Genomic DNA, 20892 nt, shown 5'->3' on the forward strand with positions numbered 1-20892 from the left:
CAGAGACTGAAAACGCTGAAAGCGCGATGATTGGTAAAGGGGTGTAAGTGGTATCTAACACACTGGCAGAGAACAGACCCAACGAAATTGGGAAAGCTGAAAGCCTGACGTGGGCTACATCTCAGACACTGGCAGAAGCCAGGCCCACAGAAGGAGATAAAGCTGAATGTCTGTTGGTGACTATATCTCAGAAAGTGGCAGGGGACAAAGCTAAAGAACTGTGGAAACGCAGTCAGCTGCCAGTGGCTGCATCTCAGAAGCTGGGAGAAAAGACGCAGAGAGAGACAAGAGGGGTCCTTGGCTCAGGAGGGGGGTCCATGGTTGGTTGGTGGTTGGGTTACAATAATAGAACAGACAAAAAAAAGTATGCTAAAAGGGGGGAGAAATTCTTGCTGGATCCTCACAGGAGTTGGTCTGAAACCCATCACAACATGTTTGTAAGGGTTTTGAAATGTACATCTGCACTGAGTGTTTATCGGATCGGCCACACCTGGCTATGTTTGACTAGCATTTTTTTATATTGGGGGTTTCCACCATTTAATGGTATCCTCTTTATTTGTGCTCCTCTTTTATGTAAATAAATACAATTTCCTTAAAATGATTTCAGTACAATAGTTTGAATTGTAAATGGTGTGAGGTGAGACACCTGATAAGGACCTTTTTTAAGGACCTGTTCCATAATTACAAAGCAAAGCAGCCCTCCTGGAAAACATGCAGAAAGTTACAAAGGGAAATCATTTTGAAAGGGTCATCTGCTATGGAAATGGAGAATTCCGGCTAGTGCCCATGTAATGGTGATCTTACCTCCCTTGACCTATTCAAGTGTTGACAAAAACCAGGTTGTTAGACCCTTTGTTTGAAATGTAATCCGGTCTCTGGTCTGCTTGCAATAGAAGACAAGATCTCTATCTATGTTCAGGTTCAATATAACAAATCATCACCATGAAGATCGCCTGCCTTCTGTGTCCATCACCCACATATGCTGACACACAGATTGAGCTATGAACGTTGCAATTTTAAAAATCCCTTTAATGGTGTACAGGAAACCAGTCCTAAGTATCCACTTAGACGCGTTCGCTTTGGAGGAATCCCCAGTTTATCAGATCACAATCTTCCTAACTTGGAAGTCATGTGGTTCTTGGCTCAGACTTGGTAATCAGAGTTTGGCGAGGACTGGGAAACAGACACCCATCATTTGAACCAGAAGGCTCCTTCACAGCAGCAACTGTACATCAAACCTGGTTATAGATGTCAGATTACAAACACTGGCAAGCCCAATAATCACATCCTTGCTGGCGCTGCATGATGACATGAGCTCTTTCTTTGAGTTGGTCATGTGCCCTCAGTGCAACATGCAGATTCTGGCTCACACCTGAGGAGCACTTGATGCTTCCCTGAACCAGTGTGAGTGCACATCGCAGCTGATTGCCTGGGTTGACAGATCCCCCTGCCATAGCATAGAGTGATAGTTCCCCATAGCCAATGGCCCAGTCGGAGGCTACTCTTCAGTCTCTAGCCTGGTGTGCTTGTCATGGTATGATGATGCACCACAGTCCTTGGTGCAGAGAGACCATACTGTGTAGCCCTTTGCCTGCAGCTTTAGTACAGAAGGGGACCGGCTGCTCGTGTCTTGCTTGTGGTGGACCGGTGACCTGTTGATACTGTCCTGCAGTGATGATCTGTGAGGCTGAGTAACACCAATTAAGGTTTTGCAGTGCGACTAGCTTTCCGGTGTTCCTGCAGGCATCGAGTGGTGCAGAAGGAAAAGTCAAGGTATTCGAAGGGAACCTTCCCCAGCAGATCTTCCCCACACTGCCAGCAGCGGCTAAAAGAGACAAATGACAGTTACACTCCAGGCAGACTCTTTTTGCAAATCAGAGATTTTTACAACAATTTGGCATGAAGACATTTTCTGCTAAACATGCAGTTTGGTTTTGTTTCATTTTCTGTTCATGCTGGGCTAATTAAAAGGAAAATGTTTACCAGGGCTACAAAGTTTCCTCTTCCGCTTTGTGAGCACAGACAAATATACTTCCAAGGAGACATTTATGCATTTCTAAGTACAACATTTTGCTTACTGCAGACATGTCGTCCAGTACTCAAACAGGACAGGAAGAGGTAGAAGACACAACGGGCCACACTATCACCCTCAAAGAAATACTAGAGGAGCTCAAATCAAGCCACAGTAAACTATCCAGGTGACCTGGTGGATCATTCTCTCCTATTGGACAAGATGAGACACCAGATCAGCTGCTCAGAAGCCACAGTCTCTTGGCTTGCCTTATTTCTTGGCCCTAGAACAGCACAGGTGGCTATTGACAACTGTAAGGACCCTACGGAGCCCCTCTTATGCGGGTTGCCACAGGGCACCTGTCTTTTGCCTATTCTATATAACATTTATACCTGTCCGCTGTTCGACATACTTGATGCTGCTGGTGTCGTCTACACTAATTATGCAGACGACACCCAGCTTATCCAGGAACTTGATGGAGATAAAGATACAGATCTTCTTCGCCTAAATAGCGTCTATGACATGATCTAGCACTGGATGACTTAACTCACTGGCGCTGAATAACGATTAAGACAGAACTTATGATTATAGGATCGCCTCAAAGAATTTCGAAACATGAAGCACAGTATTCCCATTTTCTTATATCCAACTGCCCTATTGCGGTCGGCGCCACATGTAAAAACTCTTGGTGTCACACTAGACTCTGGCCTGACCATGAATCAACATGTTTCACAAATAAAATCTTCTTGTTCATACATTAATAAACTTCAGAGACAGTTCAAACCTTATTTGTCTCAAGAACATCTTGCCTCATTAGCTGCGGCACTTGTGAATTCACAAATGGATTATTGTTATGGCCTATTGACAGGCACTTTAAAGAAAAACCTTCATAGCCTTCAAGTAGTACAAAACAATGCGGTCAGAACAATTTGCAACCTGGGCCCGCGCAACCATGTCACTCAGTGAAGATGAGAATTGCACTGGCTGCCTATTGGCCATCGCATTTCTCATAAAGTCTTGACTTTGTCATACAAATGCCTTACCAACCAAGCACCCAGCTACCTAGCTAATAGATTAAGAAAGAACACTACTACTCACACTCTGATGTCCAGCAAGCAATTTAAATTTTCTGTCCCCGGCATAAGATGAGAAATTCTGGTGGCCAGTGTTTTTCCGTTCAGGCCCCGCTCCTTTGGAACTCCATACCCGTCTGCATCCGCCTTGCGGCTAGTTTTGCAGGTTTGAAAAAGGCTGTTAAGACCTTCTTTTTTAATTCTAATGATTAGATTGTAATTGCTTTCAGTTTTCTGTCCTGGTCCTGACCCATGGTATTAAGAATTAATAAGAGTGATGGAGGGGCAAACGGTTACCATGGATATCGAAGTATCTAAGCTGAATAAAGATTTCAAGTAGATGGAACACAATTGTTAGGAAAGATGTTCTTTTGCCCTAGACCTCAATGGAACCCCCAAAATGGTGCTTTTGTTTTGAACGGGACTTAATTCCTGGAGGTAAGAACGTTTTTTACTTTACTTACATTGCTTAGCTCATCTGTTTTGGGGACACTAATCAGTCCCTATGGTTATCAGTGCAAGAGGACCCCATTATGACCCCATTGAAACTCCATTACGACATGTCTTGTTTGTTTTAAGCTGCATACCTCACCATACAGTGAAGTGAGGCAGGAGTACTTTGTATCCTTTTTTCTTTTGTTTTAAGCAACATTTATGTTAGTTTCATGATTTGTCCAACACAGGCTGGGTGCATTGGATGTTTCTACTATGGTTTTTATTTTTCTCGCATATACTTTTGCCTTTTACCGTATAATGTAATTTAGAGTAACGTATACTCTAAAACGTCAGGTCACATGTTTTTCACCTGACCTTTGTCTATCTTGTCTGTCAGCCTTCTTATTGCCCTGATGGGTCTGGAAATACCAGGTATGTATTTGTGGCTGGATGTGGGACTAGTACTGTCTGGTTCCAGTCCACATCCTGGGGAAAGTGTGTTGTTGCTGGGCAAATTGTCAAATGTGGTGACCGTAGGCTGTGCATGATTGGACAGGACCTGCCAGTTTAAATGGTGCAAATCCTTACCATTGGTGGGCTCAGGGGCGACTCCAACAGGTAATTTGCATAAAAGGAGGACTCCTGCAGCCATTCTTCAGATTGTCATTGGAGCCAAGACCCTTCATAGAGGAGCATTCTGAAGACCCTTGGATCGTCACAGCAGCCAAGCAGCATTGCTTCCAGAAAGGTTCCTGCAATGCCCTGTTCCTTTGTTCCGATCTCCCGAAAGCCAGTCCCAGCTCTGCTCAAGGATCCTGCCCCTGGAATACGTCAGATGTGCAAGACCAGCTCCTTTGTCTCCACCATGAGGGTCGCCTTCTGCCGTCTGATCGCGGGGTTCATTGCTGCAGCGGCCTTCATCGTGTTTTTGCATCTTCAGAGGTTCTCAGAATTGTAGTGGTCTTCTCGTCATGCCAGGGTTGTCCAGCTATCCAGTCATATCAGAGCGCAGAATCACCAACTAGCCAGACTCTATCTTGATGCGGGACGTGACCTTTGAGCCAGTGACCCCTAGACTCCCTCAACAACACTTAACGTAAGTGGGCCCATCAGATTCAGAAACCCCAGGGGTAGTTCCTGAAGTAAAAGGGGGCCAATTTACTTACCTGTTCCTACCCCCTTTCCAGCCTGCCATAAGGTTTACGGGTGCAAAGTTCTAACCCTACCTCTCCCATGCCTTGTTGTGATAGGTGGAGTTCTGACCAAGGATCCCCCTGGGCTTCCCCTGCGGTTGTGAGATTCGGATTGGACCCCTAATGAACTTTGCTTACCTCAGCTCTTGCATTCTTGCAACACTTGAACACGTTTTGGCAAAGCCAACGGGTGAGTGCAACTAGTTTTAAAGATTTGACTCCCTACAAAGGGTTAACTTTCAGACTTGTGACTTTTAGGGAACTAGGCCCCATACTCTTTAGCAGGGAAGGACTTTTCAAGTGTTGGGCCTGTTAGGGAGAATTCTCTGTTAAGGCTAATTTCCCAAACCTAGTGAGTCCCCCAGCAGCTTTGCTGAATTTTTGGGGTTTGTTTTTTTCTCCTGCTAAGAGTGAGACTCTTTTCTTCCCACTGTTAGGCATGATTTGAGAATGTCTTTGACTTTGTGTGTGCTTTTGGGCTATGGGGTATTTGTCTCCATAGGGCATTCTCTGTTTTGTGTGTGTTACACAGCACCCTCAGTGCAGTAACACAGGGGTATCATAGTGATCCCCAAACATAGACTCCATACCCTGGGACTGACTACTGTCTCCCAGGGCATGTAAAGTCACCATTGGCTTTATTAGTCTTAAATTGTGCACAGAATCAGTACAAACCATCATAGTGTGGAAGTACTGGAAGGGGTAATTAGATTGCCCCTGGATGTGTCTTTCAAGGGGGCACTGTCCAGTCTCCCCTTGTCGAGTTTCTGGCTGGTGGCAGTGGTTATCAGTCGGAATATTCCCCCGGAATATTTCCTATGGGATTTTCCCATTCATTTTAAACGTACCACTTTTTGGTGCAATGTTAAAGATACCGCCGGTTTATTTATTTAATATTAATTCACCGGTTGGGTCTTTTCGCCAGAACTCGGTTCCAAAATGGCGTTTGTGTCCGTCTCTGTAACTCTGACCCAGGTCGAGCCCTTTGTTCCACTATTTTGGCGGGCTTCTCCACAGAAGCCCTCCAAATGGTGCCACTCTGTCTGGGGTCCACAGGATGTGTGGGAGGGGGAATAGGCACCCTGAACTGCGTTGCCTCGGCAACTCAAGTCGCACTCTATTCTGATTGGCCCAGTGGTGAGCCGCTCGGCTCACCACTTTGCATGTGTGAGTGACAGCCAGGCTGTTGAATGGGGGTTTTTCTGCATAAAAGCAGGGCTTTGGGGACTGGAACTGGAGAAGTCGCCACAGGACCTAAAGAATCCGAAGAGGGGAGAAGCTGAGCCATCTGCAATGACGACACCACCGGTGGAGCCCTGCTGAAACGATCTCACCACTTTCCCCGACGACAAGAGGAGATCTTCTGCCAGGAGAGTCTTCTTCCTTTGAGCTGGTGGGATCAACCAGTTCGCCTTGTTCGCCTTGAGGACGTCTCTTGGTCGAATCGCCCATGCCAAGCACCCCGGCGGCCGGATAGCCAAGCTTCACCACTGTGACCGCGAATAAAAGGAACGCACCTTTTAACCGAGAACTCCGCGGCTGGTTTCATCCCTGTGCAGTGCAACGACTTCCAGTTTTCTTCCTCAACGAGATCCTCTCTTCTTCTGGTCGAAACCACGACTTGCACCCGCTGCCAGGAACAACTGCCACCGCTGGAGCTTCCTCTCTCTTTAAGGTACTGTGTTCCGCCTGGCCTCCCTTTCAACAGATTGCTAAAGGTGTCCCGTAAATCCTTGGCTTTCCAACTGGGTTGGCCCCAGACCTTCTAACTGTATCTTCCGAACTTGATCTCCTTTTTTGAACATTTCTGCAAAGACTCTAAGCGCATTTGTGACTGTGTGATCTTGGGCACATTTTGCCTTGCTCCATTTAAAGTGGGCCCGGCCTATGAACTTTGGCTCTACAGTTGACTCTGCCTTCACCAACTTGCTAAGATCTTCTAAAAGTGTTGGGAACCGTTTATCTTTATGCTCTGCCTTTTCTCTCCCTTTTTAAACTAACTATTGGAGTGCCATCTAAGTTACGCGCTCACATCTGTCTTGACAAATAGTGGTGTTTTAACTCTGACTTGTCTAATAGTTATTAAGGGAGGTGTGTATACTTTACTTGAGTGTGTTTTAACTTGCTTTTGATTAAGAGTGCTAGTGTATTACCTAAAGTGTGTTTTAAATAAATAATTATATACTTTTGATACCAAAGCTCTGGTCAGTGTTTGTTTGCTCTACTGTGTTAGCCCTATTGTGTATACTCTATATACTGCCCTACTCGTCTTGAGAGAAGTCTGACTACTCAGCCACAGCTACCAGGTAAATCTGGGTGGTGCAGACTGCTACCAATTGGGTTTACTGCTTACTCCTGTAGTCTTAATCTTTTTGCAGTGCTCCCCAAGGGAACTGCACAGGATTCTGCGTAACAGGGCCTTGTACTATTACGCAGTATAAAGGTGTTTGCAACTGTTCTCTTGATACTTACCTGCTTCTAACTAGTTCTACAATACTTGCTTATTTGCTTTCACTCGCTTGACTGCATTCAGTTTGCTGGTGTTCTTACTTGAATCTTCTAGAACTGTGTAAAAAGTGTTGAAGCTCATTTGTAAGAGCACCCCACGGTGAATGTACATAGTACACATTTAGTAATTTTACTTACCTTTCAATTTATTTACAAAGTGTATGTTTCAAGGACTAATACATAACTGTATTTTTGAGTTATTAAGAGTGTTCTGTGTGTGTATCACTAAACCATTCATCCCCCTACAGTCTCCGAAAGCTAAACCTTACTGCTCAGTACACTGCCTTGAATAGTATGGCATGACAGTAGTGTCTTTGCCCTGTTCACCAGAATAGGGTGGCCTTTCAGAATCAGCCCACAGGGTTGATTCTGAAAATCAATCTTAATAGCATGCATGGAGAGTAACAGGGTGTTAGAAAATATGCCCCTGGAGGCCACCAGGGGGAGCAGGCAAGATGGCAGCCCTATAAACAAGCTCCTCCACTCACCCAGGTTAATCAGGCCCTGAACCCCCAGTGGTCACTGCAATGTGTTTGGTGGATTGCCCGTGGAGAAATGAGATGAGTGGGGTACCTTACAAGGCACCAAGTACCCCATTTAGCCCTGGCATGAGCGCTGAAGAGGAGAACGGCCTGGGCCTGGAACCCCAGGAGGGCTAGCAGAGGAGAGCTGCCCGAAGCGTGCAGTGGCTGCAGTGTGTGAGAAACCTGAAGGTGTCTCACCCGCTAGTCCTCAGGGATTTGTCATCCAGGTGACCAAGACACAGACATCACTTTTGGATCCAGTTCCTGGGGGTGGACCAGTGCGGGAGGATCACCTGGATGAGGGGTCTTTGGGGAGTGGGACACCGGATGGCGAGATGCGGTATCCCCTTCCCTATAACATCTTTACCCCATCCTACCAGGTAGGATATTTAGGAACTCAAACCCTGCCCCTTCACAACACAAACACTTTCTTAAGGACAGCTCGCTATGAGAGAAAACGGACTAACACCCGAGCCGTATACCTGACATATCCCAATACAACTGTCAGGCAGGGTCAGGCAATTACTGACCATCACACACACCTGACTTCCATTACACTTCCCCACATGGATAAAAGGCAGAGCATGAGAGCACACTGTGAGCAAGGCAAAGCACAAGAGGAAGCAGCAGTTCCAAGATGGGAGTTTAACACGAGGAGAAAGACGACAAAACAGAAGAGGATCGCAAGGAGGGAAGTGCCCTTGGCCTTTTTGCCAAGGAACTGTTACTTTCACAAACCCTCGAGAATAGAAAGCGTAAGACCAGGAAACAAGGCTGAAGAATCCTGCATTGTGTGTCGGAGGTACCCAGGGCTCTCCCGTGAAGATAGTCAAGGTGGGGAGAATCGCTTGCCGCCATGGTACTGTCCTTGGCTCCTACAACAAAGCAGTGCCAGTGAAGTACACACAGCCTGTGAGTTGGGTAGACTGATACCAGACCGGTCTGTGTTGAAGTCAAGGTTGCAAGCGGCAACATTGTATGGTGAACGCTGAAGTGAACAATGTATGAATGATTGAACTTTGAAACCGAGAGATGATGCCCTTGACAGAGTGGTCCAGCACTGGGTGGGTGCTCATTCGAAAGTCTCTGTAGGGTATCTAACTGAGAGTTAAGAAAGGTGAAAGATTGGCAAAAAAACTGTACATCGAAGTGGTCCTCCGACGAGTCAAGCAAAATCCTGTGCACAATCGAAAGTCTTCGATGTTGATAGTACCAAGCAAGTTGATGACAACTTAGATAAATCAGTCTGAGCCCGAAGGAGGGAGACTGATTGAAATGACAAAGTAGAGAAAGTTGGTCCGAGCCCGAAGGAGGGAGATCAATTGAAAGCTTTTGGGATAAAACAAGTTTGTGTTAAAGTGAATTAACATTGGTCCGAGCCCATCAGAGGGAGACTGATCGAACATTGTGTTTAAACAGATCTGAGCATGGCTGAGGGGGATCCGGGGTGAATCGTGATTCACCCAAGAAATTGGATACGCGAAAATCTGACAATCATTGTATTAAAGGGGATCTGAGCCGAGCTGAGGGGGATTCCGAGGTGGATAGTGAATCACCTGAGAAATTGAGTACGTGTGAAAACCTAAGAGGAAAGGAACTGTTTGTCGCATCAGGCTCTCTGAAAGAAGAGACTTTGAAAGGCAAAGAGACTTGGACACAGAAGGCCCTGATGCTAATATTTGAACTACACCCTCGTGAAAAGCCAGAGACTGTGCTAAGCCCGAGTGTACCGCCTTGTCCCGTGCTGAAAACGTGGGCAAGGGAGACAAACAGCCTGAACATCCTGACATATTTCTTGGACACTTCTTTCTTTTTGCCTAACATTGTTTCCCACACTATTTGTATTTAGAGGTAAGGACTGGCAATAGGTTCAATAGGCCCTTTTATTTTGACAAGACACCACTAGGACTGCGTTATTATTTGATGGGCGTAGCTTGCTCCCATCTGTAGATTTAGGATTAGATGGGCGTTTTTCAAACCCTTTTTGAAGTTCAATAAACACCCTTGAACTGTGATCACTTGTGTCTGTCTTACTGTTGATACCATGCCTTCCTTACAAGTGGTAGCTCTGGAGTCGAGCAGAGGTTGGAAGCAGAAGTCGGAGGATCACAAGAGCTGTGGTCTGCACACTCCGACGCCTGCACGTGGGAAGACCTGCAGGGCTCCAAGCCCTCAGCGGAGGTGAGGGGCGTCCCTTCTCCTCCGAGACAGTGGGCAGCAGGAGTTGTGTTGGCATTACCCTGAGAGGACGGGAGGATCGCTTTCTGCCATATAATCATCCGCGAGGGGGGATGTGGCTTAGCAGAGGACCTGGGCAGAGAGGAGCCTGGTCATAAATGCGTGGAGCAGGCAACTGTCGATGGACAGGGGCCCACAAAGGTGACTGTGCCCCTCCGGCCCCATGCTCCCAGAGATTACTGGACTAGCCCTAGAAGATTTGTAGTGGGGAGGGGAGAGGAAAGTTGTAGTCCTTCCCCTTGCCAGAAGAGGACACAAAGCTGCGGCGCCGAGGGTAATGGTAATGAAACTGAGGCACCGTTCAGGAAGGGAGTGTTGGATCACACGCACCGCGACTCCATCGGCCAGGTGATGGGTCGGTACACTAGCCATACACAGTGACAACAGAAGGTGAGAAAATACTGTGGGGAAGAAGTACAACACTGGAGGCCGGAGGCTGGGCCAGAGAGGAGGGCCGAGAAAGGCTGGGTACATGGAATTTGGCAAAGGCGGAAGTGTATACAAAGATATGACTTGTGAGGCCAGAGACCTGGAATAGGTTGAGAGCCAAGGGAAGATCTACGCAGTTGAAGGAGGACTGGTCGGTCCCTTCCTCCCCCACCCCAGTGGGTGGTGGACAGGGATAGCACCCCCAGGAAGCACTATTCAGAGAAGCAGTTACACCGCCTATGGTCCCTGACGGCCGCTGTGGAGGTCTTGTATGTGGTGAAACCAATGGAAGAGGCTGATAGGAGGGAAGGTTATGAGCTAAGGGAGAAGACATGTAATTTTGACAGGGACCCTCGCCCTGAGGCTGGCAATCCACATGAGCTGAAAGGAGACACTCCAGAAATGTAAGAGTGGCAACTCGACTGCAAGGCCAGCATGGACACAAGAAGACCTAAACCTTCCGTACATGGAAGATCCAGGAGCCACAAAGAGTGACATTTCTGCTATCCTGGAGGGGATTAGAGGGATGAGGATGGATATAGGGCAGAGGGTAGACGGCATAGATAAGAAGGAACAAGTTACTTACCTGTAACTGTTGTTCTCCAGCATGGGTCTGGCATGGATGCACGTGCTCATGAATATTCCCCGTCGTCAGGCTGGGAATTCTCGGTAAAGAAAAAATCAGTATCAGTTTCGTTTCTGATCTGTCTTTCGTAGTAGTAACCAATCACTGATCTCTGCGTCATACTGACCACAGCCAATGACTGCCCTCTACCTAAGCCCCGCCTCTGGCAGCCATCTTCAGATTTGGTAGCACGTGAAGTGGCAGTATGACCAAGTGAAGAGCCGCAGAGGGGTAGGCGGGAGGGTTCGCATGTGAATCCATGCCAGACCCATGCTGGAGAACAACAGTTACAGGTAAGTAACTTGTTCCTTCTCCAGCATGGGGTCTGGCATGGATTCACATGCTCATGAATAAAAGAATACATAGCAGTACACACATGCACAACCACGGGAGGTGGCAAAGGCTCAACATTAAGCATTACATCAAACTCAACATTAAGCAATTCTTACCTCCTCACCAGGCTCACACCTTAGGCAAACAGGTTGCGCAGCACTGCTTGGCCGACCCTGGACTCCTCCCTGGAATCCCGATCGACGCAGTAGAATTTCGTGAAGGTGTGCGTCGACCTCCACGTAGCAGCCCTGCAGATGTCCAGCAAGGGCACACCAGATAGGAACGCCGTGGTAGCTGCGATCGCTCTGGTGGAATGGGCTCTCGGACGGCCAGGCAGCGGTCGGTTTGCCAACCGATGACAGTACATGATACAGCCGGAGAGCCATCTGGAAATGGAAGCCTTCGAGAGAGCCTTCCCCTGATTGACAGGTCCAAAGTTCACAAAGAGTTGTGACGACTTCCGAAAACACTTTGTGCGGTCCACGTAGAACTTCAGCGCTCTAGCCACATCCAGCGAGTGCAAAGTCCTTTCAGCCGGTGACGAAGGCGACGGGAAGAAAACCGGCAACACCAAGGGTTCGTTGAGGTGGAAGTCCGACGGTACCTTGGGCATGAAGGAGGGGTGCGTCCTGAGCACTACCCTCGTGTCGTGAAAAGTCAAGTACGGGGCCTTGCAGGAAAGGGCCTGGATCTCTCCCACCCGTCGTGCGGAGGTGATGGCCACAAGAAACGCTGTTTTCCACGACAAGAACTTCAACGGAGCCGAGTGCAGAGGCTCGAACGGAGGTCCCATGAGCTTGGTCAGCACCACGTTGAGCTCCCACGCGGGGGCCGGAGCCTTCACCGGCGGGAACGATCTGAACAGTCCCTTCATGAACTCTTTCACCAGATGATGAGACCACAAAGACGTCCGCCCCGTGGTTCTGGTGTATCGGGAGATCGCAGCAAGATGAATCTTGATGGACGCGTGCGCCAGTCCAGCCTTGGCCAGCGTCAGTAGGTACGGCAGTACTTGGGGAGCCGTGATCCGTAGAGGGTTAATCTTCTGTGCGTGGCACCAGACAGAGAACCTCTTCCATTTGTGTCCGTAGCATTTAAGAGTTGAGGACGCCCTGGCCTTTGCAAGAACCTCTCTGCAGTCGGCCGGTATGTCGTATCCTCCAAACTCTAACGCTGCAGGAGCCAGGCCTGCAAGTTCAGCGACTTCGGGTCGTGATGGAGGATGGCGCCTCCTTCCCTGGAGAGAAGATCCGCGTCCACTGGCAGCTTGATTGACGGGGACGCTGACAAGTCCAGAAGGTCCGGGAACGTTTCTGCCTCGGCCACGCAGGTGCGACGAGGATCATCCTGCACCGTGACCTCTTGAGCTGGTTGATGAGCCTGATCAGCAGCGGCAATGGAGGGAACGCGTATAGAAACAGGCCCTCCCAGGGGAACGAGAAAGCATCGCCCATGCTCCTCGGCTGGGGAAACCTGCTGGCGAACCTCCGGCACTTGGAGTTCGTCGCCGTCGCGAACAGGTCGATCTGGGGTGTGCCCCACCGTCGGAAGAGGTGGTCCACTAGATCCTGTTGTAGTTCCCACTCGTGGCACGAGCGCAGCTCTCTGCTGAGCGAGCCGGCAATGGTGTTTTTTATCCCTGCCAGATGAAACGGCACCAGAAACATCCCTTGGGCGACGGCCCAATGCCACAGATCCTGCGCCTCCTTAGAGAGGGCTGGGGATCTGGTACCGCCCTGCTTCCTGATGTAGAACATGGTGGTGGTGTTGTCGGTGAAGATCCTCACCACCTTGCCCTTGAGGGACGGAAGAAAGGACCTGAGGGCCCAAAACACTGCACGGAGCTCCAGGACGTTGATATGGAGGGACTTCTCCGTCGGGAGCCAAAGGCCTCTCGCGTGCAGATTTTCAGTGTGCGCTCCCCACCCTTCCAGGGAGGCATCCGTGGTCACTGTCTCCTGGTGGCCGGGGGTCTGGAAGTCCATGCCCGCCGTCAGATGCGCGCGGGTGCCCCACCACCGGATCGCTCGTCGGAAACTCTCGTCGAGTGTGATCCTCTCCTCGAAGCTGCCCGTCGTCTGGATCCAGCGCGCGTCCAGGAACTCCTGCAACGGGCGCATCCGGAGCCTGCACAGGCGGATGAGATAAATGCAAGAAGACATCATTCCGAGAAGGGACTTGATGGACCTCAGCCTGGCCGCGTCCGCAACCAGCATCCGCTGCACCTTGCCCAAGATGGTCCTCGTCCTTTCCTCCGACGGAGAGGCCAGAAGCGACACTGTGTCTAGCTTCGCTCCCAGAAACAGTGCGTCTTGCGCGGGCACCAGGTGGGACTTGGCGTAGTTTATGGAGAATCCCAGGTCCGTGAGCAGCTGGACGGTCCTTGCCGTGTGCTCCACGGCGAGCTCCTTCGTCTTCGCTCGGATGAGCCAGTCGTCCAGGTAGGGGTAGACGTGGATCCCCTCTCGGCGCAGCTGCGCCGCCACCGGTGCGAGGCACTTGGTGAACACCCTGGGTGCCGACCTCAATCCGAAGGGAAGGGCTCTGAACTGGTAGTGACGCCCTTGGACCACGAACCTGAGAAACTTTCGGTGTCCCTTTAGGATGGGAATATGGAAGTAGGCATCCTCCAAATCCAACGACGACAGGAAATCGCCCTCCTCCAGTTGACCCAGGACGTGTTGGAGGGTGACCATCCGGAACTTCTGTGCCTTGATGAATTTGTTCAGTCGTCGTAGGTCCAGGATGGGACGCCATCCTCCCGTCTTCTTCTTCACGAGGAAGTATCTTGACTAAACTCCGGAGCCCCGAAGCCTCTTTGTGACGAGCTCGATGGCGCCCTCCTTGAGCATCGCCTTTACCTCCAAGAGAAGTTGAGGGACGTGATGTTCTTTCCTGGCCACAGGGGGGACGCGCGGGCACCTTCTTAGAAACTCGAGCGCGTGACCCTGAGCTAGGGCGTCCAGCACCCAACGGTCGATGGAGATGGACTCCCACACGCTGACGAAGCTCGCCAGCCGGCCTCCCACCGGGGTGCTTCGGTGGGGGCCCGACCCCACGGCCGGTTCAGTCCTGCTTCGACAAGGCTTTGCCGCCTTGTCCTCCTTGGCGACGATGGCGGGGTCCGCCTGACTTGCCTCGTCCCCTGTAAGCTTCCTGTGACGACGAACGGGCCGCTTGACGGTAGGTGGAAAATCTGCCGCTGGAACCTTTGGAGGCACCCTGTTTGCCTCCGCCGCTCTGAAAGGGCGGCCGCCGTTGCTGGAGAACCCCAAGAGCCCGGGCCGTCTCCGTGTCCGCCTTGATGGCTTGAAGGGAATCGTCCACTGTTTTCCCAAACAGGTTGTTTCCGTCGAACGGCATGTCCAAAACCCTGGTCTGCACGTCCTGACGGACGTCAGTAGCCTTGAGCCATCCACGCCGCCTAAGGCACACGCCGTTGCCCAACTGGCGAAATCCAGTGTCAGCGATGTCCGTCGCAATCGTGATGGCGTGGTCCGACGCCACCTCTCCTTCCTGCAAGATCTCTAGGGCATCTGCCCTCTTGTCGCCTGGTAGGAAGTCCAGCAGGGGGGCCAGTTTGTACCACAACTCCCTGTCGTAGCGGGCTACGATAGCCAAGGCGTTGGCCTCCTTAATCGTCGTCGCTGCCGACGAGATGACTCTGCGTCCCATCGTGTCTAATTTCTTTCCCTCGCCGTCCAGCGGGGAGGTTGACGTAGAGGCCGCGCCCCCCCCCGCTTTCTTCCTGGCCGCCGCGGAGACGACCAAGTCCGGGGTCGGCTGTGCCCGAAGGCACAAGGGGGCCGTGTCCGGGACCCGGTACTTCTTCTCGTACCGATCCCTTCTAGCCGGCGTCGTGGATGGGTTCTTGAGGAGGGCGAGGCCCTCATCCCAAATATCGTCTAGTAGAGGTACAGCGAGGACCGTCTTCCGCTTGGTCTCGCGCCGTTGATAAAGGAAACCTTCCTTCTTCTTCTCTTCCAGGCATAGCTGGAAAAGCTCGGATGCCCTGGCGATCATGGAGTGAAACGATCCAATCTCGTCGGGCGGGGAAGCCCGGGTGGGAGGTGACGACGGGAGATCCTCGTCGTAAACCTCGTCGTCTGTACCCGTCGCGGCCGTGTCAGTCCCCGTATCATCCCCACGTGTCGTGGACGGGGAGGAGGGCTGAACAGGGCGTGATGGCTGAAAGGGAGGTGGAGGATGAATCCTTCTTCTCTTAGGGGGAGGGCTCCCAGAAGGGCCTGGCTCCGGGTCCCCCGTGGGGAGCGGTTCCTCCGTTGGTGGTAACGGCAGTCTCGTCCTTATCTCCGAGCATAAGGACTGTATAGCCAACAAAATGGCCGCCGAGTTGTCTTGCGGCAACGGTTGAGGGAGATCCGACGGGCAATCAGGAGCCCCGTCGGCATCCTCGACGCCCTCGTCGTCTTCCACGTCGGGGTCCCTCCCGACAGGATGGCCTTCTTCCACGCCAGAGCCTTGGCCTAAGACTTCGATCAGCTCCTCCTCAGAGGTTGAGGCCGAGTCCACGACAACCTCCTGCCCCCCCTTTTTCTCCTCCGTCTGAACCAGGGACGCCGCGACTGCCTCGATAGAGGCCTTGGCCGGATGGATCAAGGCTTTCACCACCTTAGGTGCGCTCACCGCCTTCTCCTTGGGGGGAGGGTCACCACCTCGCTCCCCCTCCGATGGGGCCTTAGGGCACGACCGGGGTCTCTCCAGGAGTTTTGCCGGGTGCTCGGCCTTCCTCTTACCCGAGCCAGAGCGTTGGCTCGTGGTTGATGGCGCCGGGGAGGATGCGTCCTGCCTGGCGCCCGTAGAGCCCGACCGTTCGGCGCTCCCGGTGCCAGCGGACTCGCGGTGCTTGGCCTTCTGTTGGACCCCCCGTCGCCGGGGCGCCCTCAAAGGTCTTAGAAGACTGCTCGGACTTCTTCTTCTTCTTCTCGCCTGACGGGCTCTTTCCTTCCAGCCCGTTGGCGAGACGTTGATGGCGGTCCTTCATGGTCCGCTCCGACATAATGCCGCAAAACGCACAGTCCTTCTCCACGTGCGTCTTGTCCTCATGTAGGCAGTAAAGGCAAAGGGAGTGTTCGTCCTCCTTAAAGACATTCTGAAGCTGGCATCTAGGGCAGACCCTGAACAGCTTTCCGGGCGTCGAGCTTCCCTTCTCCTGGGCCATGTCCGAGATGGGCCTGAGAAACTTCTGGAGTCCTCCAAAAGCGTGGCTCGACGAAATCTTCACCCTTGAGGGGCGTAGACGAATCCGACACGGGTCCCCGTTGATCGGATGAAGAAACGGTGGAGCTTGAGGCTCTTTTGACCGAAAAAGAGAAATTTTGAGAAAAAATGTGAAAAATAGCACTAACGCTCGGGAGCAATAGCACGAGGATTCCAACACTTGAACATGCGGTAAAAATCTGAAGATGGCTGCCAGAGGCGGGGCTTAGGTAGAGGGCAGTCATTGGCTGTGGTCAGTATGACGCAGAGATCAGTGATTGGTTACTACTACGAAAGACAGATCAGAAACTAAACTGATACTGATTTTTTCTTTACCGAGGATTCCCAGCCTGACGACGGGGAATATTCATGAGCATGTGAATCCATGCCAGACCCCATGCTGGAGAAGATTGAGTCCCTTGATGACAGAGTACAGGGTCTGGAGACAAACCAATCGTCAGTGGACATATTGGAAACGCAACAAAAAAAGAGGATCTCAGAATTGGATCGTCAGGAGGAAGCCATGCTGGATGAGACAAGGAACGTAGAGAGGAAGAGATGGAACGAGGAGGAAGGGAAAAAAGAACACAAACAGATGAGTTATACACAGATTGAAGAGAGGTAAGGTGAGAAGCAAGGAGAGCAGAATAATAATCAACACGAGAAAAGAAACAGAAAGGAAGAAGCCAGTGTTTTTCTCTATGGGCGCGATCTCAATCACAGGCTAGTGTATTCATATAGGCTAGTGTATTCAGATGTGTAAGGGTATTGGACAGACCGAATCTAAGTGATTTGGGCCCGGTAGAAATTACTGCGGCCGAAACGTTCGCATGAGAAAGGTGCGAACTACCAAAAGTTTGCACCATTCTCATGCGAACACACATACATACTCACACAACACACTCATAACACCCCCCACCCACATCCTCAGCACACCCCCACCCACACCCCCAACATAAACAAACCCCACTTACCTTCATCTTCATGCTGTGTCCCTGCGGCGCCAGTTCCCTTTCACTTCCGTGATCGGGAACTGGCGCCACAGGGTCCTTTTCTTTTCTTTTTTGTTTTTTAACGGAAGGCTGCGTGGGTGTCCCTGCAGCCCCCGCTCACTATACCATTAAGTGTAGTGAGCAGGGCGATGCGGACGACACCCCCGCAGCCCCCGTTTCTTTTTTTTTTGTTTTGAAACAGAAGGCTGCGGGGGTGTTTCCCGCAACCCCCGCTCACTATACCACGAAGTGTAGTGAGCGGGGCGATGTGGATGACACCCCTGCAGCCCCCGCTTTTTTTTTTTACAATGCTACCACCAAAGGTTTGAACTTTTGGTGTTCGAACCTTTGGTGGTAGCATTTTTAGAACCTTTGGTCATTGCGACCATTTTTTGTCAGTCAAATCGGCCTATACCGACAGACCAGCCACACACAAATGAAATATCAGGGATGTTATGCTTCCTGAATTCAGACCTAGTCACACATGTTGAATACAAACGCACCAACAGTTCAAATGTCCCAACAGAAGCTCCTCTTTCTTAAACTTTTTCCCAAGAGTGTTAGTCTACTGACAGGGTCAAATGCTGTGGTAAAGTCTATGAATACTAAATACATCAAATTGGCTTCTTTTACATACAAAAGTGTTGACCAATAGAGTTAGTGAAAACCCTTTCCTGGAACTGGTGTGAGACAAAGCAAGAAGGTTGTTTTTCTCTGCACAAACTCAAACAGAAAGAAATTGCAACTAACTTGTCAACTGGGTCTAGTGGTTCAATAGTTCTGGTTTGAGTAGTGTGATGGTTCTATGCAGTGAGCTGATGGATGAGAATAGAGAGAGTCGTAATAATCTGTTTCGTCGGTTTTCCTTAGAGGGAGGGGGAACCCTCAAGAGGTATAGAAAAAGTGATTCAAGAAGGTGGGTGGCTGCACTCTAGTTCTTTTTTTGTTTTCTTGGTTTTATTTGTTAAACATTTATTCAACCTTTAACAATACACAAATACATTTTCATAAGCAAAATTTAAGATACATACAAATAGTTGATACATTACAGTTATAAACTCTTGGTAAAATAATCACAGGAAATTAAAAGTACATGGACAGTCGATTAAACATCCAAAGGCGGAGTTAGTGAGCAAAAGAATGCATTTATTGTTGAGGTTGTTCTCCCTGACAGACAGTATTTCCAGATCTGTTCCAATGTACTACTTGTGTTTTCGTGAAAGGTTTTTTTTCTCCTAAAAAACGCTCTGCCCCTTAATGGTTTCAGTGCCGCACAATTAAGTAATAAATGCTTTAAATTTTCTCTTGTCGTCTCCACCCTACAATATCTACAAAAGGTAGCGCTCTCCGTAATCAGCCCATATCTTAACAGTGTTTCCTTTGTGCGAAGTATATTTAATCGAAAGAGCATAAAGGTAGACCGTGTTGTTTTACTTGAATAGATCGACAGATACGGTGCCAGAACTCTCTGTTATTTATGCTCCTCCCTTAAGTGGCTCAACGAGGGGTATGCGTGGAGTTCGGTCACCCTATTTGCCCAACACGCAACAAAGAATGCTTTTTTCACTTTATCTGGGTTTACCTACTAATTCCTCTATGGTACACCCCGTCTCTAACAAGCCTGCCAGGGCAATTGCCTTTTTTTCCACCAATGCTCGAGAACCACCCTTTTGACAGGCTGTCCCTAAATCAGTCATCAGGGAATGAGCAGGGGGATCCAACATCTTCATGTAAAATGACAGATATTGCATAAGTGCTCTAGCTTTCAAAGATATGGTACCCAGTTCATACCGGACAATAGAGTGTGGAGTAAATGGTGGTAAGGATAGTTCCTTTTTCCAGATCAATGCTTCCAATTTAGGCAAGTAGTCAATTACTACCGGATCATAGATCTCGATGCCGTAGAGTAGCTTTGGGAGGACTCTGTCCTCAAAGAATCTGCGGCATTAAAGGAGGGAAAATTTACCAAACTTTGAGTTTACCCTCTGTATCTGGGATGCCAGTTTGACCGCCTTCATTATGCTTTAGCGTTGATCTTGAAACCCAGACAGACGAAAGCATCGATTCGGTGGCTGCGCTGTACAGTTCTCCAACCACCAAAGTTCAGGTGAATGGAACTTTAACAGATCCATTCAAGTCATCACGTGGCACGAGACAGGGGTGTCCATTGTCCCCGCTCCTCGATGCTCTTGCCATTGAACCCCTGGTTGTAGCCATTAGAAACAATCCCAACATTAAATGCATAGTGTGCTGAACTAGAATTTAAGTTATCTCTATTTGCAGATTAGATTTTGGGATACCCAGCCGACACGGGCGAGTCGTTTCAGGTAAATTTGTGGGCCTGAGGATTAACGTGGCTAAGTCAAGTGTCCTTTTCATTAAGTTGAATGGGTCTACTGTAGTGAGTAGGAAGGTGGTTCATGGGATGAACGTAGAGAAAAAGGCGATTACGTATTTGGGTGTTAAAATTGCCAACGACTGAACTAGTCTACGCACTCTTATCAAGAACTTGAGAACAGACCTTAAGAGGTGGTCGCGGCTCAGCATCTCTTGGTCGGGGAGGATGACCTCAGTCAAGATGAATGTGCTGCCACGCATGCTTTTCCGATTCACTATGATTCCATTGCCACGATTTTATGATATACAGATTTATATGGCAAGGGAAAAAACTGATGATTAAAAGGGTGACGGTGACGCTGACCCGCTTAACTATTATAGCTAGGGCTGCTCAAATAAGAATCCTATTGAAACAAATGAGAGATGACATCAACACATATTGCTCCTACTTAGAAGACTGGGTAGCCCATCCCAAAAAGGTATGTGATCTGTTGTGGTCCCCAGTGAAAAAGGTCCATGAAAGAGTGCTCTCCCACCAGTCCCTTAGGTTCTCTGGACAGTATGGAGGAAAATGGGTAGGACAGAGAAATTGTCCTCGTAGCCATCACCTTTGAGTTAGTTCACTCTGGGGTGCTCGTATTGACCCGAGTCATTTGGGTTTTCGTAAATCTCAAGATTGGTCCGATAGAGGTTTAGAAAGAGTGAAGTAAATGTTTTTGAGAGGCAAGTTTAAGGTGTATGATAAAGCATGTGAGATGTTGGCGTGGGATACAAAAGGTGTTTTTTTTTTCTTCAAAACTTTATCTGTTCACAATCAATATTTTGTTACATTAGTGGCACAGGAACATCAATAGGTGTATCACTTACAATTTACGGAAGCCACATTTACATATTTACCTTTGGGGTCGACGATTGTGTGTTTTGAGTGGATCGAGCCAACATATTTTTTAACATTCCAACACACTTTTCAAACC

At 49.5% G+C, this 20892-nt stretch overlaps 1 protein-coding gene across 2 annotated transcripts in view; it reads right to left on the reverse strand.

Annotated features, from left to right (window-relative positions):
• Positions 1 to 1008: 1008 nt before the first annotated feature.
• The window catches only part of ANKZF1 (ankyrin repeat and zinc finger peptidyl tRNA hydrolase 1), an 803428-nt gene continuing 783544 nt past the window's right edge, over positions 1009 to 20892 (reverse strand). For both annotated transcript variants that reach the window (XM_069616921.1, XM_069616920.1), the window contains exon 16: positions 1009 to 1825. In XM_069616921.1, coding sequence (XP_069473022.1) covers positions 1702 to 1825 — 124 coding nt within the window. In that variant the 3' untranslated portion in view covers positions 1009 to 1701. The remainder of the gene's footprint in view (positions 1826 to 20892) is intronic.

The sequence above is a fragment of the Ambystoma mexicanum genome, chromosome 9 (genome assembly GCF_040938575.1).
Source record: "Ambystoma mexicanum isolate Mex_15411 chromosome 9, UKY_AmexF1_1, whole genome shotgun sequence".
NCBI lineage: Eukaryota > Metazoa > Chordata > Amphibia > Caudata > Ambystomatidae > Ambystoma > Ambystoma mexicanum.